This window comes from Macaca nemestrina, chromosome 20 (assembly GCF_043159975.1).
Source record: "Macaca nemestrina isolate mMacNem1 chromosome 20, mMacNem.hap1, whole genome shotgun sequence".
NCBI lineage: Eukaryota > Metazoa > Chordata > Mammalia > Primates > Cercopithecidae > Macaca > Macaca nemestrina.
This window is the reverse complement of record NC_092144.1, coordinates 61,091,448-61,107,635: the sequence shown is the minus strand read 5'-3', so window position 1 is coordinate 61,107,635 and position 16,188 is coordinate 61,091,448. Positions and strand designations below refer to the sequence as shown.

General features: G+C 51.8%; 2 protein-coding genes across 6 annotated transcripts; both read left to right on the top strand.

Annotated features, from left to right (window-relative positions):
- The first annotated feature begins 2,479 nt into the window (after window positions 1-2,479).
- On the top strand, window positions 2,480-8,813 carry LOC105497130 (kallikrein related peptidase 9). Its single transcript, XM_011767916.2, has 5 exons — window positions 2,480-2,642; window positions 2,807-2,963; window positions 5,424-5,689; window positions 8,087-8,223; window positions 8,664-8,813. Exons 1-5 carry the CDS (start codon window positions 2,600-2,602, stop codon window positions 8,811-8,813), a joined length of 753 nt encoding a protein of 250 aa, XP_011766218.1. The 5' UTR covers window positions 2,480-2,599.
- A 287-nt stretch (window positions 8,814-9,100) lies between these two features.
- On the top strand, window positions 9,101-15,887 carry LOC105497131 (kallikrein related peptidase 8). 5 transcript variants are annotated; one of them, XM_024797685.2, is made up of 8 exons: window positions 9,102-9,513; window positions 9,646-9,769; window positions 10,128-10,403; window positions 10,764-10,841; window positions 11,359-11,518; window positions 11,685-11,947; window positions 14,039-14,172; window positions 15,685-15,887. In XM_024797685.2, the coding sequence occupies exons 4-8, from the start codon at window positions 10,772-10,774 to the stop codon at window positions 15,838-15,840; spliced, it is 783 nt and encodes a 260-aa protein (XP_024653453.1). In that variant the 5' UTR covers window positions 9,102-9,513; window positions 9,646-9,769; window positions 10,128-10,403; window positions 10,764-10,771; the 3' UTR covers window positions 15,841-15,887. The 5 variants fall into 5 exon arrangements, with proteins under 5 accessions (XP_070943684.1, XP_011766221.1, XP_024653453.1 ...); XM_071087583.1 differs by lacking the exon at window positions 10,128-10,403 and having other exon boundaries at window positions 9,101-9,513; XM_011767919.3 differs by lacking the exons at window positions 9,646-9,769; window positions 10,128-10,403 and having other exon boundaries at window positions 9,101-9,513.
- Window positions 15,888-16,188: the final 301 nt, after the last annotated feature.

Here is a 16,188-nt window from a genome sequence, read left to right as displayed (position 1 = left end):
TGCACTCCAGCCTTGGCAACAGAGACCCTGTGTCAAAAAATAATAATAATAATAATAATTAAATGGGGTAATATACATGCAAAGTTTACCTAACACCAGGCACTGATAACACAGTTGGTAAAGGTAGCTATTAAAATGTTCCTTCCTTTCTTTCTTTCTTTCTTTCTTTCTTTCTTTCTTTCTTTCTTTCTTTCTTTCTTTCTTTCTTTTTCTTTTCTTATTTTTTATTTATTTTTTTTTTTGAGAGTCTCGCTCTGTTGCCCAGGCTGGAGTGCAATGGCACAATCTAGGCTCACTGCAACCTCCGCCTCCCAAGTTCAAGCAATTCTCCTGCCTCAGCCTCCTGAGTAGCTGGGATAACAGGCACCTGCCACCATACCTGGCTAATTTTTGTGTTTTTAATGGAGACGGGGTTTCACCATACTGGCCAGGCTGGTCTTGAACTCCCGACTTCAAGTGATCCACCCGCCTCGGCCCCACCAAAGTGCTGAGATTACGGGTGTGAGCCACTGCGCCCGGCATGAGCCACCGCACCTGGTCTAAAATGCTCTTAATAGCAGTTAAGGTGGCACTTAGCACATACTGGATACCCAGTCCCCAATCTCAAGGGCTTCCCTGTCTGGAAAGGGAGTGGGACAACTGCAGGCAAGGGTGAAATGCGCTATGATAAAGGCACCGCAGGTTTCTGCAGGGGATGGATAGACATTGAAGGCTTACCATGTGTCAGACACCGTTGTGCTCCATGTGTGTAAATGTGCTTAATCCCCACAACAACCCTCATTATTACTGCTACTTAACAGATGGAGCAGGCCGGGCGCGGTGGCTCACTCCTGTAATCCCAGCACTTTGGGAGGCTGAGGTGGGCGGATCACAAAGTCAAGAGTTCGAGACCAGCCTGGCCAACATGGTGAAACCCTAGCTCTACTAAAAATACAGAAATTAGCTGGGCATCGTGGCACACGCCTGTAGTCCCAGCTGCTTGGGAGGTTGAGGCAGGAGAATTGCTTGAACCAAGGAGGCAGAGGTTGCAATGAGCTGAGATCGTGCCACTGTACTCCAGCCTGGGTGACAGAGCAATACCCTATTTTGGAAAACAAAAAACAAAAACAAAACAAAACAAAACAAAAAAAACAGATGGAGCAAACAGAGAGGTCTGGTGACTTGCCCAAAGTCACACACCTCATCACTGATCACACCTAATCACTGAGATTTGGACACATGTGGTTCAGTTCCAGAGTCCGTGCTCCAAACCATGACAACATAGTGAGAGAACATTCAAGGGGAGCCCCGGCCCAGCTTCATAACCAGGCCTGTGGGCAGGAGAAAGTGGAAGGGATTGTAAGTGCCCAGGGGAGGCAAAGATGGACTCTGCCTGAGGAAACCAGAGATTTCCTGGAGGAGGGAGCATTGAGGGTGGGTGTTGAAGGGTGAGTAGGAGTTCACTAGGAAAAGAAGGATATGGAGAAAGACATTCACTCATTCAATGAACATCTCCTGAGGACTTCTGTAAGTCCTGTTCCGCCTGGAACTGGGTGATGCTGGGACACAGAGATGACTCAGACCTGAGCCCAGCCCTCCAGAAACTGTCCACCTGGTGAGAAGGAATGATGAGGAGAGAGGCAGGGAGGATGAGGTGATGGAAAGGACAATGGGGTGGGGGACAGGGAGATGGATGAAAAAGATACATAGCAAATGTTCTCAGGATTTGGCAAAGATCAGGATGTACTAAGAGAGAGCACAAGGCACTTGCTTCCTGGAGGGTTGGGCAGCTGGGTCCTTGGGTGGTGGAGCTGTGGGGAAGGGGGCAGGTTATGACAAGAGTGGGTTAATCCAGATGGAACCAGATTTCTCAACATTCTAGGAGACGGCCTTGTCCTTGTGGGAAGAGGCCCAAATCCCCAGGGCAGGGAAGGTTCTGCGAGGTGTGTAAACCTGTGCAGCTGCCTTGTGGTCTCTGCCTCTCTCCACCTGGGTTTCCCTCAATCTTTCTCGTGTTCTCTCTCCTCCTCCCGCTCCTCCTCTCACCTGGGGTCCTTCTGTGCCTGTACCCCCCTCTCTTTGTATCTTCTGCTCTTGTGTCTGAGTCCTGACTCTGTCTCCCACCCCTAGCCTGCTTTCTGGTGGTCCTCCTGCACATCCCTCCAGCCTGCTCTGGGAGGTTGGTCTCTGCACACCACTGCTTTGTCCAAAATACACCTGCTGCACCCCAGGACCTTAGGCCTCAAGGATCTTCCTACTTTTCCAGGACACAAAAGATTCTGTATCTTGTAGCCCAAGGTGATGAGGAATGAGGGTTCCCACTCTGAAGACCCCAGAGGAGGTGCCCACAACCTCTCCACACCCCCAGCACTCCTCCTCCATTCAGTCAAGCTCTGGCCCAGCAAGCCACCAGTTCATCCCAAAAGGGGGTCCCCCTGCACTTACCTCCTCTCCCAAGGCCCCTGTCACAGCCCCAGGGCTTCCCCCTCCCCCAGGGACATTTCCCAATCCCGATTAATCACAGGGGCGGCCCCATGAAGGAGGAAGGAGATGGCATGGCTTACCATAAAGCAGCACTGGGCGCCGGGTGCACGTTCTAGGATCCAGGTGCCCGGGGGTCATGAAGCTGGGACTCCTCTGTGCTCTACTCTCTCTGCTGGCAGGTGAGGCTCCGGGCTGGCTGCCCCTTCACGGCTGTACTAAGGTCATCTTGCTCTTCCCTCCCGTCCTAGGCTTCTGCCTCCTGCCCCCTAGGCTTCTCAGCATCCTCTCCCTGCCCTCCCAGCCTGCTCCTCGCTGACCCCTTTGTCCGTCGTCCCCACCCCAGGGCATGGCTGGGCAGACACCCGTGCCATCGGGGCCGAGGAATGTCGCCCCAACTCCCAGCCTTGGCAGGCTGGCCTCTTCCACCTCACCCGGCTCTTCTGTGGGGCGACCCTCATCAGTGACCGCTGGCTGCTCACAGCTGCCCACTGCCGCAAGCCGTGAGTGACCCGGGCTGGCCACGCTGGGGAGGGGCGGTGGCTGGGGGTCAGGAGAGAGTGAGGGGTGCTATAGGCCGGAAGTGTAGAGCCTCCACTTCTGATACCAAAAGTTCAACTCTTAGAATTAGAAAGGGTAGCCTCCCAAATCCTAAAATTCTAGAGTCCGACAACATCTCGTTTGAGGAGTGTAAGATTCGAAACTTAGGCTCTTCAAATCCTAGACTGACCCAGAGAAATCCAGAATCGTAGAGTCCTAAAATCTTGAATTTATGAAATTCTGCAATAGCCTCCACAAATTCTAGAATCATAGATTCGCAGACTATTAGAATCTTAGCAGTCTGGGTCAGCACTGCCCCAAGGAATTATGATGCCAGTCACGTGTGTAAGTTTAAATTTCTGGTGGACACATTTAAAAAATAAGGAATGAGTAAAATTAATTCTAATAGATTTAACTTGACACACTCAAAAACTTATTTTGACATGTAATCAATGTTTAAATAAGTATGAATGATACAGTTTACTTTTGTTTTGGTACTAAGCCTTCGAAATCTGTTCTGTATTTTACACATAATAGCCTGTTACAAAATGGACTAGCCACATTTCAAGTGTTCAATAGCCATAATGGCTAGTGTGATCCTACAATCTTAAATTCAGAGCTTTCTAGATTCACTGAATATTGAAACTCACAGTACTAGAATCTTTGATACACAGTATCCTAGAATATTGAGTTTCAGAGAATTCTGGAGCCTTAAACTATTTGAATCCCAGACTGTTAAATTTCTAAGGTTATAGATTTACAGAATTATGAAATTCTAGTCATTTTTTTTTTGAGACGGAGTCTTCCTCTGTTGCCCAGGCTGCAGTACAGTGGCACGATCTCAGCTCGCCGCAACCTCCGCCTCCTGGGTTCGAGCAATTCTCCTGCCTCAGCCTCCTGAGTAGCTGGGATTACAGGCATGCACCACCACACCAGGCTAATTTTTTTTTTTTTTTTTTGTATTTTTAGTAGAGACGGGGATTTCACCCTATTGGTCAGGCTGGTCTCGAACTCCTGACCTTGTGATCTGCCCGCCTTGGCCTCCCAAAGTGCTGGGATTACAGGCATGAGCCACCGCGCCCAGCCAAAATTCTAGTCTTTTTGTCCCAGAATATTAAAATTCTAGGTTCAAGTCTTAGATTTAATTCAGATAATGTTAGAATCCTGGAGTTTTTTGATCCAGGGGAATCTGGAATATTAGGATCTTGGATTCATAAAACTCTAAACCTTGAGCCTCAAGATTGTAGAATCATGGATAATAGGGTGTCAGAATCTGAGAATTCGAGAATCTTAGATTCTGGGCATTCTAATAGAATCCTGGAAGCTACCTGATGCAGGAATCCTCTCTCCATTGCCTCTAAAAAGTGACCATCCATACTGTTCCCATTTTCTTCCCTCTGGGAATAAAGCACTGATGCTGGTAAGAGATGCTGTGTGGGAATTTCCCATCATGCATTGCTCCATGATGGGCCCTCTTTTAACTTAGGCCTGTACATCAGGCTGGGACAACAATGTTCAGGTTTCAGCCGAACATTGTTCCATTGTCTCCAAACAGGAGACATGCAGAGATATGAAGGTGGAAGAGAGTCAGAGGCAGGGGAAGGGTAGGGGGATGAGGGGATATAGGGTTGAGGACTATTTTCCCAGATCCAGAACCAAGACAGCAAGAATGACAGAGAGAGACAGAGACAGATATCTCTGGTTCCCCAACCATGAATTTGCAGTCATTAGCCTGCTGCCTAATGTCAGAGGTTAGAGGCTGGGGAATAGACTTGTCGACCCCAAAAGGATCCCAGCTGTCTAGGGCATGGGCCACAAGGGGAACAAGTGGGCTGGAACTGTGGTAAGGGCTTAAGGTTAGACACCAGGAAAACATGCATTGAAAGGTGAAGGATATGATAGACAGGAAAAGCTAAGGCCAGAGATGACCCCCAAGTCGGGGATTTTCCATATCCCATCCCCTTTCACACATATGCACACATATACACACACACCACTCAGACATACAGAGCCACTCCCACAGAAGCCACCAGACCTGTGGGGGCAGGGGTGGGGCTGTTGTTATGTGGTAGGTGGGGCCCCCCGTGCCCACACCGTTCCTGGGGACCCAAGTCACCACCAAGGCTCCAGGTGAGGAGGGAGGAAGGTGGCTCACTCAGCCTGGAACTAGGAGAGGGTGCTCTGTGGGGACAGCTACAAAGGTGGGGGCACACAAAACATCAGAGTGAGGACCAGGGACACAGAGGAGGTGTGTGCCTTGCTTAAAATAACAGTACCCTGGGCTAGACATAGATGACGAGGGCCCAGAGAGGGTGTGTGGCTTCCGTAGGGTCACACAGCACCCTGATGGACAGGAAAAGAGGGCTGGGACTGAAAGGACCTTTACCTTCACCCGGCTTGACCTCTGAGGCCTGTCCCAGCAGGTATCTGTGGGTCCGCCTGGGAGAGCACCACCTCTGGAAATGGGAGGGTCCAGAGCAGCTGTTCCGGGCCACAGACTTCTTCCCCCACCCTGGCTTCAACAAGGACCTCAGTGCCAACGACCACAATGATGACATCATGCTGATCCGCCTGCCCAGGCAGGCACGTCTGAGTCCTGCTGTGCAGCCCCTCAACCTCAGCCAGACCTGTGTCTCCCCAGGCACGCAATGTCTCATATCAGGCTGGGGGGCCGTGTCCAGTCCCAAGGGTATGACCTGGCCCAAACCTCTCTCTGAAACCTCTTGCCCGGGATCTGGCTCCCTCACCTCTCTGTCTCTGCCTTTTCATCTCTATCTTCTTCCTTTCTCTCTCCTCTCTCTGTCAGTCTATCTATCTGCCAATCGATATATTTAATCAAATCTAAGATGCTATAATTTTTTTTTTTTTTTGAGATAGAGTCTCGCTCTGTCGCCCAGGCTGGAGTGCAGTGGTGCGATCTCAGCTCACTGCAAGCTCCGCCGCCCAGGTTCACGCCATTCTCCTGCCTCAGCCTCCTGAGTAGCTGGGATTACAAGCGCCCGCCACCACGCCCACTAATTTTTTGTATCTTTAGTAGAGATGGGGTTTCACCGTGTTAGCCAGGACGGTCTCGATCTCCTGACCTCATGATCCACCCCCCTCTGCCTCCCAAAGTGCTGGGATTACAGGCATGAGCCACTACGCCTCGCCGATGCTAGAATTTTTAAGATGTGCCATTATTTTATGAACTGCGAAGAAAGAGAAAGGGGAGAAGGAGGAGGAGGAGAAGAAGAGGAGGAGGAGAAGGAGGAGGAGGAGGAAAGATCCTATTGATTATATAACATCATTTTCTGGAAGACACATTCTAATTTCAGAGTTTTTGTTTGTTTGTTTGCTTGTTTGTTTTTGAGACAGGGTCTCGCTTTGTTGCTCAGGCTGGAGTGCAGTGGTGTGATCACGGCTCACTGCAGCTTTGAACTCCTGGGCTCAAGCAATCCTCTCTCTTCAACCTCCCAAGTAGTTGGGATTACAGACATACGCCACCACACCCCACACCCGGGTCATTTTTTTATTTTTAGCAAAGATGAGGTCTTGCTATGTTGTCCAGGCTGGTCTCAAACTCCTGGCCTCCCAAAGTGCTGGGATCGCAGGGGTGAGTCACTGTGCCTGGCCCAGAGATGTTTAAATGTGAAAATACATTCATCTTAGAATGGGAATAAAGCCATGTCTCTCAGAGTCACGGATCACTGACCCGTTAGCCAAATTGGGTCAGCGGATTGCAAAAACAGTTGCTGCCAATATCTAAATTTGTTGCTGAATTTGTTGCTGCCAATATCTAAAACTTGGAAGGTTTTATACAAAAGCCAGTTTCTGGATTCACTTGAAAAAGTTTGAAGAACTCACATTCCCAAAATAGCAAGCACTGGGCTGAGTCAATGGAGGCTGCCCCCTTCAGCCAAGACAAGTTCTCTGATCCACTCCAATGGACCCCAATGGCTCCTGTCTCCCTGCACAGCCGCCATCCCCAACTTCTGTTTACCAATTCTGTTTATCATGTCCCTTGATGCATCTGAGACTGTGCTCATGTCTTATATAAATGCACATATGTATTATATATCCATATCCACATCTATACTGACTACACTGTGTCGGGTATTTCTGTCTATGTCTCTGTCTCCATCAGTGACCATCTTCCTGTGAATCTTTTTCCCTTTATCTCACTGCCTTCCTTCCACCCCTTGAGGTCTCTGGGTCTTTCTCTATTTCTTCCTTTTTTATTTATTTATTTTTTTTAAGAGATGGAGTCTCACTCTTGTTGCCCAGGCTGGAGTGCAGTGGTGTGATCTCGGTTCACTGCAACCTCCACCTCCTGGGTTTTAAGCAATCCTTCTACCTCAGCAATCCTGGGACTACAGGTGCGCAACAGCACGCCCAGCTAATTTTTTGTATTTTTAGTAGAGATGGGGTTTCACCATGTTGGCCAGGATGGTCTCAATCTCTTGACCTTGTGATCCGCCCGCCTCAGCCTCCCAAAGTGCTGGGGAGTTATATATGCATCTCCTCTTGGCTCTTGGCTCTCTGCATGCATCTTTCTGTTTCTCTTCCTTTCTTCTTCTTTTTCTTTCTTTCTTTTTTTTTTTTTTTTTTTGAGATGGAGTCTCGCTTTGTCTCCCAGGCTGGAGTGCAGTGACCAGTCTCGGCTCACTACAACCTCCACCTCCCATGTTCAAGTGATTCTCGTGCCTCAGCCTCCCGAGTAGCTGGGATTACAGGCGCCTGCCATCATGCCAGGCTAATTTTTGTATATTCAGTAGAGACAGGGTTTCACTATGTTGGCTGGGCTGGTCCCAAACTCCTGACCTCAAGCGATCCGCTGGCCTCGGCCTCCAAAATGTTGGGATTACAGGTGTGAACCACTGTGCCCGGCCAGCCTCTCTCTCTTCTTGGCCCTCTTCCTCCTTGTCTCCATTTGTTTCTCTTGCATGCTATGACTGTCTCTTTGTCACCGTCTGTTGTCTCTGTCTTTGAGAGTCCTAAATGTGGCTCCATGGGTCCTTTGGAAAAGCTGCAGGGAGGACTCAGGGCGGTGGGGTGCTCAGTGTGTTGGAGACAATTGCGGATCCTTGACAGTTCTCTTCCCTGACAGCGCTGTTTCCAGTCACACTGCAGTGTGCCAACATCAGCATCCTGGAGAACAAACTCTGTCACTGGGCATACCCCGGCCACATCTCGGACAGCATGCTCTGTGCAGGCCTGTGGGAGGGGGGCCGAGGCTCCTGCCAGGTGAGACCTTATTCTGGGGAAAATGAGGCTGTCCTGCCAAGCTTTCTAGGATTTAGGGGAGCAGAGGGGTCGGCCCCCAGCCTTCCTGGGTCAAAATGAGAAGGAGACTGGGAAACCTGGTTCCTGGGAGAGGATGGGACCAGGGCCTGGACTCCTCAGTGTAAAAGAGAAGAGGTCTGGAGCTCCAGACTTCTGGATCTGCAGGAGTGGGCTGGGCGTCCAGAGTCTGAGTCCTGGGGGAGGAGGAGGTTAGGTCCTGCGGGCAGGTGGGGGCTCTGAGCTTTTACTCCTGGGTCTGAGGGAGGAGAGGCTGGAGCTGGGGGACTCTCAGATGTTGGAGGAAGAAGGGGCTGGGGCCTTTCTGGGAAGGAGGAAGTGGCCTGTGTAATTGTCATGAGCAGAGTGGCCTAACAGTTCCTCTGCCCGTCTCTCACGTACAGGGTGACTCTGGGGGCCCCCTGGTTTGCAATGGAACCTTGGCAGGTGTGGTGTCTGGGGGTGCTGAGCCCTGCTCCAGACCCCGGCGCCCAGCAGTCTACACCAGCGTATGCCACTACCTTGACTGGATCCAAGAAATCATGGAGAGCTGAGCCTGCGAGCCACAGGGGCACCTTGGAAAACCAAGAGAGGCCGAAGGGCACGGGGTCGGGGGTTCCCGCAGGGTTCCAGCCTCAATGGTTCCCGCCCTTGACTGCCATCTGCCCTGAGACTCCCCTCTGGACACTGAGGCTCCGCCCCTGAGGCTCCGCCCCCTCACGAGGTCCAGCAACACACAGTCGCGCCCCCTCGGAACCGAGCAGGGACACGCCCTTCAGAGCCCGTCTCTATGACGTCACCGACAGCCATCGCCTCCCTCTTGGAACAGCACAGCCTGTGGCTCCGCCCCAAGGAACCACTTACACAGAATAGCTCCGCCCTTCGGAACTTTGCCCAATGGGACTTCCCCTCGGGACTCCACCCCTTGTGGACCCGCCTCCTTCACCAGAGCTCACTCCTTCGTGACGTCAGGGGCGCAGTAGCTCCGCCCACGTGGAGCTTGGGCAGTGTCGAGCTCAGCCCCTTGTGGCCCCGTCCTGGGCGTGTCCTGGGTTTGAATCCTGGCGGGGACTTGGGGGGAAAATTGAGGGAGGGTCTGGATACCTTTACAGCCAATGGATGATTTTACAGTAAACGCGGGAAACCGCACCTTCTTTCTGCCTGAGCTGTGAGACGAGTGGAGGGCAAACGGGTGGGCGATGAAGGGCAGATGAGGGCACCGGTACCGCCTTGCAACTCCCCCTTAAACCCCTAGTAAGTCCTGCCTAAAGTCTCTCTCCATCAGCCCTGTTGCAGCAAGACTCCTGGGTTCTGCTTGGGTTGGTCTTGCCGCCTCCAGGGGAAGGGGAAACCAGGTCACAGTGCCTCCCAAACCTGCCTTCCCAGATCCCGGACCTCTCAGGGGGCAGCGGGCGGGGCCTGATCCACCCTCTGGTTTCCGACCCAGGAAGACCTGCCTTTCTTCGGTTCCGGGTTACTGGCAGCAGCCCCTCCTCCCACAAAAGATCAGGTTCCAAGCTGCTCCTTTTAAAAGTACTTAGAATTTAGCCCCCAGCTCCCTCCTCCCTCACACCCAGGAATCCAGGCCCCCAGCCCCTCCTCCCTCAGACCCAGGAGTCTCAGCCCCTAGCAGCCCCCTCCTCCCTCAGACCCAGGAGCCTGGGCCTCCAGCCCCTCCTCGCTCAGACCTAAAAGCCCAGGTCCCAGCCCCTCCTCCCTTAGATTTAGGAGTCCAAGTCCCCAGCCTCTCCCTCAGACCCAGGAATCCAGGTCCCCAGCCTCCTCCCCTCTCAGAACTAAAGTCTTGGCCCCCAGCCCTTTACGTTTCAGATCCTAGAGTCTGAGCACCGACTCCTTCCTCTCCCTAGCCTCAGAAGTCTGAGATTCCAGCCCCTCCTCCCTCAAGATTTCACATTCAGCCCCCTCCGCCCCTTCTCACTCACACCCAGTGTTCCAGTTCCCAGAAGCTCCCCAGGCTCTAGTGCAGGAGGAGGAGGAGCAGGAGGCGGAGATTCCCAGTTAAAAGTCTCCAAAATCGAGCTAAAAGCCTCCAGAATCGTGTACCAGGCAGCGAGAACTGAAGTACTGGGGCCTCCTCCACTGGGTCCGAATCAGTAGGTGACCCCGCCCCTGGATTCTGGAAGGTGAGGTGCAGAGAGAGGTACTCAGACACCGACATCAGGCCCCGGACCCTCCTTCTCCAGATTCCAGGACCTGAGCCTCAGATGCCCTTCTCTCTCCAGACCCAGCAGTCTGGACCCCGGCTTCCTCCTCTCCCAAATTTAGGAGTCCCAGCTCCCAGCTCCCTGTTCCCTCAGACCCAGACATCCAGGACTCCCTTCTCCCTTGGAATGTGGGAATCCAGTCCCCCAGCCTCCCCCTTCCTCCAGAGAAGCCCAGAACAGCTCCAGATATTCTCCGCTCCCTTCCCCATCCCCAAATCCAGAACTGAGATTTCAGGCTCCTCCTTCCTGTCTACCGGCCCCGCCCTCTCCATTTACCAGACCTCACCATGGGACGCCCCCGACCTCGTGCAGCCAAGACGTGGATGTTCCTGCTCTTGCTGGGGGAAGCCTGGGCAGGTGAGGAGGGTTGCGGAGGCCTCCGGAGGGCAGGGCTCTGAAGGCAGCAGTGGTGCTGGGGAGTCTGTGGGAATGCCGTGGTGGTTATGTGGGTGCGTGTGCACAAATGTGAAGAGTATGATATGATGCAGGAGCCTCTGTGGGCTTTCCTCAGGGTGGACAGAGGCAAGAAACAGGTAGCAGCAGGTAGGAGGAGGTTCGGTGATGCTGTAAATTGTCTGAATACCTACAGACTGTAGGGGGCTGCTTGCTTGGGGGCATAGATTCACATGGGAGTACAGGGGGCATGTAGACTCAAGTGGAAGCATGTGGGGGCATTCTGGGGTGTGTGACTTTTGTATGATGACACACGGACTGAAATGAGTCTGCCTGTGTGGCAGTGTGTGGATGCCTGGACCTCCCTCACTAAGTTGTACGTGGAGAACTTGCTGTGTGTCCATTTGAACCCACAGTGGCCTTCCCAGCCCTGGCACTGCCCCCAGAGGGTGGCGATCCAACCCTCTCCCTCCTGCTGCAGGACACTCCAGGGCACAGGAGAACAAGGTGCTGGGGGGTCAGGAGTGCCGACCCCATTCGCAGCCTTGGCAGGCAGCCTTGTTCCAGGGCAAGCAACTACTCTGTGGCGGTGTCCTTATAGGTGGCAACTGGATCCTTACGGCTGCCCACTGTAAAAAACCGTGAGTGGATGACGGGTCCCGAGGCCGGCTGAGGCTAAAAGGAAAGAGGGGGCTGGGGTTTCGACTCAGGAAGAAGAGAGCTGAGGACTGGACTCCTGGGTCTGAAGGAGGAGGGAACCGGGTTCAATACCACTGCCTGGGTCCCAAACTATTCCCGCCATTACAGGAAATACACAGTACGCCTGGGAGACCACAGCCTACAGAAAAAAGATGGCCCAGAGCAAGAAATACCTGTGGTTCAGTCCATCCCACACCCCTGCTACAACAGCAGCGATGTGGAGGACCACAACCACGACCTGATGCTTCTTCAGCTGCGTGACCAGGCATCCCTGGGGCCCAAAGTGAAGCCCATCAGCCTGGCAGATCATTGCACCCAGCCTGGCCAGACGTGCATCATCTCGGGCTGGGGCACTGTCACCAGTCCCCGAGGTAGTGGGCTTGTCCACTAATGGGAGGGAGAGGAGGATCTGGTTGGCTCAGTGGACCCCAAGCTATTGGCAAATCTTGGTCCCCCAGAGGGAGACAAGGAAGGGAAGTGATCATGATGTTGAGATTCACAAGCAGGAGTCATATTAGAAGCCTCGAAGACTAGACTACTAACAAGAGTGGTGAGAGAAAGAGGACCAACTAGCAGATTGCTAAGCAGGGCCAGAAAAGCCTCCTTTATGGCAGAGAGCGCTATCCTATGAGACCTTTGGTTGTATAGGATTTTATATAATCTTAACACACTTGGGATATTTGGACTTCTCAGAGGCCCAGGAAAAGAGACTCCTAAGCACCTTCCCCCCGACCCTCCTCCTTTTTTTTTTTTTTGTTTGCTGGGGGAGACAGTTTCACTCAATTGCCCAGGCTGGAGTGCAGTGGCATGATCTCAGCTCACTACAATCTCCGCCTCCTGGGTTCAAGTGATTCTCGTGCCTCAGCCTCCCGAGTAGCTGGGATTACAGGCACTCGCCACCAAGCCCAGCTAATTTTTGTATTTGCTATAGAGATAGGGTTTCGCCATGTTGGCCAGGTTGGTCTCAAACTCCTGACCTCAAGTGATCCGTCTGCCTCGGCCTCCCAAAGTGCTGGGATTACAAGCATGAGCCACTGCCCCCGGCCTTTTTCTCCTTCTTGAACCCAGGAAACCTGGGCCCTGGTCCCCTCTTCCCTCACAACCAGGAGTCTAGGCCCTTCTTCTCCCAGGCTCCAGCAGTCCTAGCTCCCTCTTGACTCTGGACCCCAGAGTCTGGACCTCCAATGAAGCTGTCCCTTTGGGACTCCAGAATCCAGACAGCCCCTCGTCTTCCTTCACAGTGAAAACATTGGGACTCAGCTCAGAGAGTCAAGGAACTTCTCCAGGAAGTGGCAAAATTGGCATTCGGGTCCCTGCCTGCCTCGCTCCTGCTCTGAATGCTTCGGATGAGACAGTTTGCTGCTGTAGAAACACACATGCTCGCAAATCAAGTAGATCAGTTCAAACTATCGCTCTGCCCCTTCTCCCTGGGCAAATTCCTTTCCATCTCTGAGCCTCACTTTCCTCATCTGCAAAATGGGAATCACTAACCAATAGATTTTTTTAGCTACGTGAGGGTTCAGGTTCCATCAGTTTTCTTCATTGTGTTCTAGTGCTCAGAATGGTGCCTGCTACATGGTAGATGCTCAATAAATATTTGTGGAATGGATGGCTGGATCAATAAATAATGAAATGAATGAATGCATCCCTCCTTCAAAGCGATGTTGGGAGGATTAAATGAGATTATGAGCATATTGCTTTTGGCACGTAGAGATGCCAGATGGAAGTTTTTCCCCCTCAGAGAGGCTTTGAAGAAGTCTATTCCTCAAAAGAGGTTAATAAAAAAGATCAATTCCACTTTCAATCATTAATTCAACTCTTGTTTATTGAGCACCTATTATGCCCCAGGTGCTGTTGCAAGCACTGGATACACAGCCATGAGCAAACTGTACAAAGTTCTTGTCGTTATGGAGTTGCAAGCTAGGTAGGAGAAACAGACAATAAACAAATACACATAAAATAAAATATTAGGTAGAGTTAAGTGCTGTAAGGAAATATTGTGGAGCGTAAAAAGATAGGGAGTAATGCAGGGATGGTGTTTTTTAATTCGAGTGATCAGGGAAGGCTTCCAGGAGGAGGTGACATTTGGAAGGAGCAGAATTTAGCACAGATTGAGGACCTGGCTGTCTGACGGCAGGAAGACTGGAAAGAGAGGCTCAGAGGTGTCATAAAGGGGCACCTCCAAGTAACCCCCCTGCCCCTTGATTTGAAATTGGCTCAGGGCAAGAAAAAACATGTGAGATCTGAGGGCTCCTCTTTAGATGGAGAAAGCCCAATAGCAGCGAGTACAGCTTTGTTTCATGTGGTGAGAAGTGAGGTCCCCTGTGCAGAGTGTCAGAAAATTCCCCCAGGCAGCTGGAAAACTCCCCCATTACATCCTGGAAAGAAAGGGGTTCGATCCAGACAGGGATGAAGGCAAATGGCTGCTCTCTCAGGGAATCTTACAACCTCTTCCCCCTCAGAGAATTTTCCTGACACTCTCAACTGTGCAGAAGTAAAAATCTTTCCCCAGAAGAAGTGTGAGGATGCCTACCCAGGGCAGATTACAGATGGCATGGTCTGTGCAGGCAGCAGCAAAGGGGCTGACACGTGCCAGGTGAGCGATTTCTGAGATCTTCCTCCTCACTCATCCCTCATTGCCCTCTAGAGGTTCAAGGCTTGGATGGGGGTGGGGGTGGTAAGGGGAGTGACCCCAAAGACTTAGCATCCGGAGTGGTCGCCCCTATCTCTATGGAGTGGGAGCCAGGTTCAGAGAAGGCCAAACTTTCTCTGAAAGTCACACCGCATAGGGGTTAGGAGCATTTAATTGCTTCTGTTTTCTTTCGAACCTTTACCTACAGGACAGGGTGCAGAGTTGGGGGCTATAGAGGGTGGGGTAGATGTCCAGGAAGGAGAGAGTCTGAGGCTAGAGGTTAGGCGAGTTCCCTGCTCTCGTTCCCAGCATTACATCATAGAATTTGTGCCGACTTTACCACTGGCCAGGTGATCAGCCACTTTTCTTTGAGACCGGGCTAGAATCCCAAGGCTGGTTCCCTTCTGTGATTGGTTCCTTGCGAGACAATGGTGTCTTCCCAGTTGGCTGGGGGAAATGGTGCCATTGACTTCAGTGCCTCCTCAATGAGCTCCCATCCCTTCCTCTTGGGACTGATTATAGCTATAACTCTCTCTTCTAACCGCAACTTCGCTGTTCCTAGCACTTACCCCTGGCTTTGTCCCCTTCCTGGAAGCCCCACCGCCTTTGCCAATGATTGGTCCCTAAAGACAATGCTTTCTTCCCCATGGGCCAAGAATGGAGTCATTTCCATCAGCGATACTGCCATGAAAGCTAGTCTCTCTGGATTGTTCTATAGAAACGGTGTCTTCCACAAAGATCTCAGCCATTGTCCCTTGGGGATATGGGGTGTGTGTGTGTGTGTGTGTGTTCACAAGAATCTTGATCCTTTCTCCTGTGTTTGGCAACTGCAATCAATGATGCCTTCACTATTGACCAGGAATGGAGGAAACTTAAGCTCAGTCCTCTACATGTAATCCCTACCGTCTTCTCCCTGGATTGGACCCTCGAGAACTTTTTTTTTTTTTTTTTTTTTTGAGACAGGGTCTCGCTCTGTCCCCCCAAGCTGGAGTGCAGTGGCACAATCTTGGCTCACTGCAGCCTCTGCCTCCCGGGTTCAAGCAATTCTCCCACCTCAGCCTCCCGAGTAGCTGTGATTACAGGCGTGCACCACCACGCCCAGCTGATTTTTGTATTTTTAGTAGAGACAGGGTTTCACCATGTTGGCCAGGCTGGTCTGGAACTCTTGATTTCAAGTGATCCGCCTGCCTCGGCCTCCCAAAATGCTGGGATTGCCGGGGTGAGCCACCAAGCCTGGTTGGGATTTCATTCTTTCCCCTCTTCTGTCAGTGTTTTGACCACTACCCTTAGACACCACGTCTGTCTGTACATGGAATTCCCAAGCCCTGTCCTGACTGGTCTCAGGGGACAATGCTTTTACCCCCATTGGCTACAGGGGACCAGTCATGTTAAAGAATTGGTAAAACGCTGGCACAGCAGGAAAAGGGATGTTGTGGACATCTCAGATGCAACCCTGTTCTCATTCTCCCTGTCTAGGGCGATTCTGGAGGCCCCCTGGTGTGTAATGGTGCACTCCAGGGCATCACATCCTGGGGCTCAGACCCCTGTGGGAGGTCCGACAGACCTGGTGTCTATACCAACATCTGCCGCTACCTGGACTGGATCAAGAAGACCATAGGCAGCAAGGGCTGATTCTGGGATAAGCACTAGATCTCCCTTAATAAAACCAGCCATCTCTGGTTCCTCGCCTGTCTGTGTTTTGGCCCTGCGGGGAGGGCTGGATGGGGATCCAGGGTTGTTCCTGCTGGCAGGCTAGGTGGGGGTCTGCAGAGACCAAGTTCTCATGGTCAATTTGGCCATCACCACTGCCTAAAGTGATCCCTCATTTTCCTGGAAGAACTTGGGTAAGAGCTTTATTTCACGGGAGAAAACACACAGGTTTTCAAACATTCAGTGGGTTGGTATGTGAAAGACAGTTTTGAAAGAGTTTGTGTTTAGTTTTCCTGAGCAAAGTGTTCGAAAGCTTTGGAGGTAAAATTT

What these genes read in the sequence shown, in the direction of transcription:
- LOC105497130 (XM_011767916.2), top strand. Translation starts at nt 2,600, where the DNA reads ATGAAGCTGGGACTCCTCTGTGCTCTACTCTCTCTGCTGGCAG. An exon ending in GGCCGTGTCCAGTCCCAAGG is followed by an intron (nt 5,690 to 8,086) that starts GTATGACCTGGC and finishes CTTCCCTGACAG; the next exon opens with CGCTGTTTCCAGTCACACTG. An exon ending in GGGGCCGAGGCTCCTGCCAG is followed by an intron (nt 8,224 to 8,663) that starts GTGAGACCTTAT and finishes TCTCACGTACAG; the next exon opens with GGTGACTCTGGGGGCCCCCT.
- LOC105497131 (XM_011767919.3), top strand. Translation starts at nt 10,772, where the DNA reads ATGGGACGCCCCCGACCTCGTGCAGCCAAGACGTGGATGTTCCTGCTC. An exon ending in CACTGTCACCAGTCCCCGAG is followed by an intron (nt 11,948 to 14,038) that starts GTAGTGGGCTTG and finishes CTTCCCCCTCAG; the next exon opens with AGAATTTTCCTGACACTCTC. An exon ending in AAGGGGCTGACACGTGCCAG is followed by an intron (nt 14,173 to 15,684) that starts GTGAGCGATTTC and finishes CTCCCTGTCTAG; the next exon opens with GGCGATTCTGGAGGCCCCCT.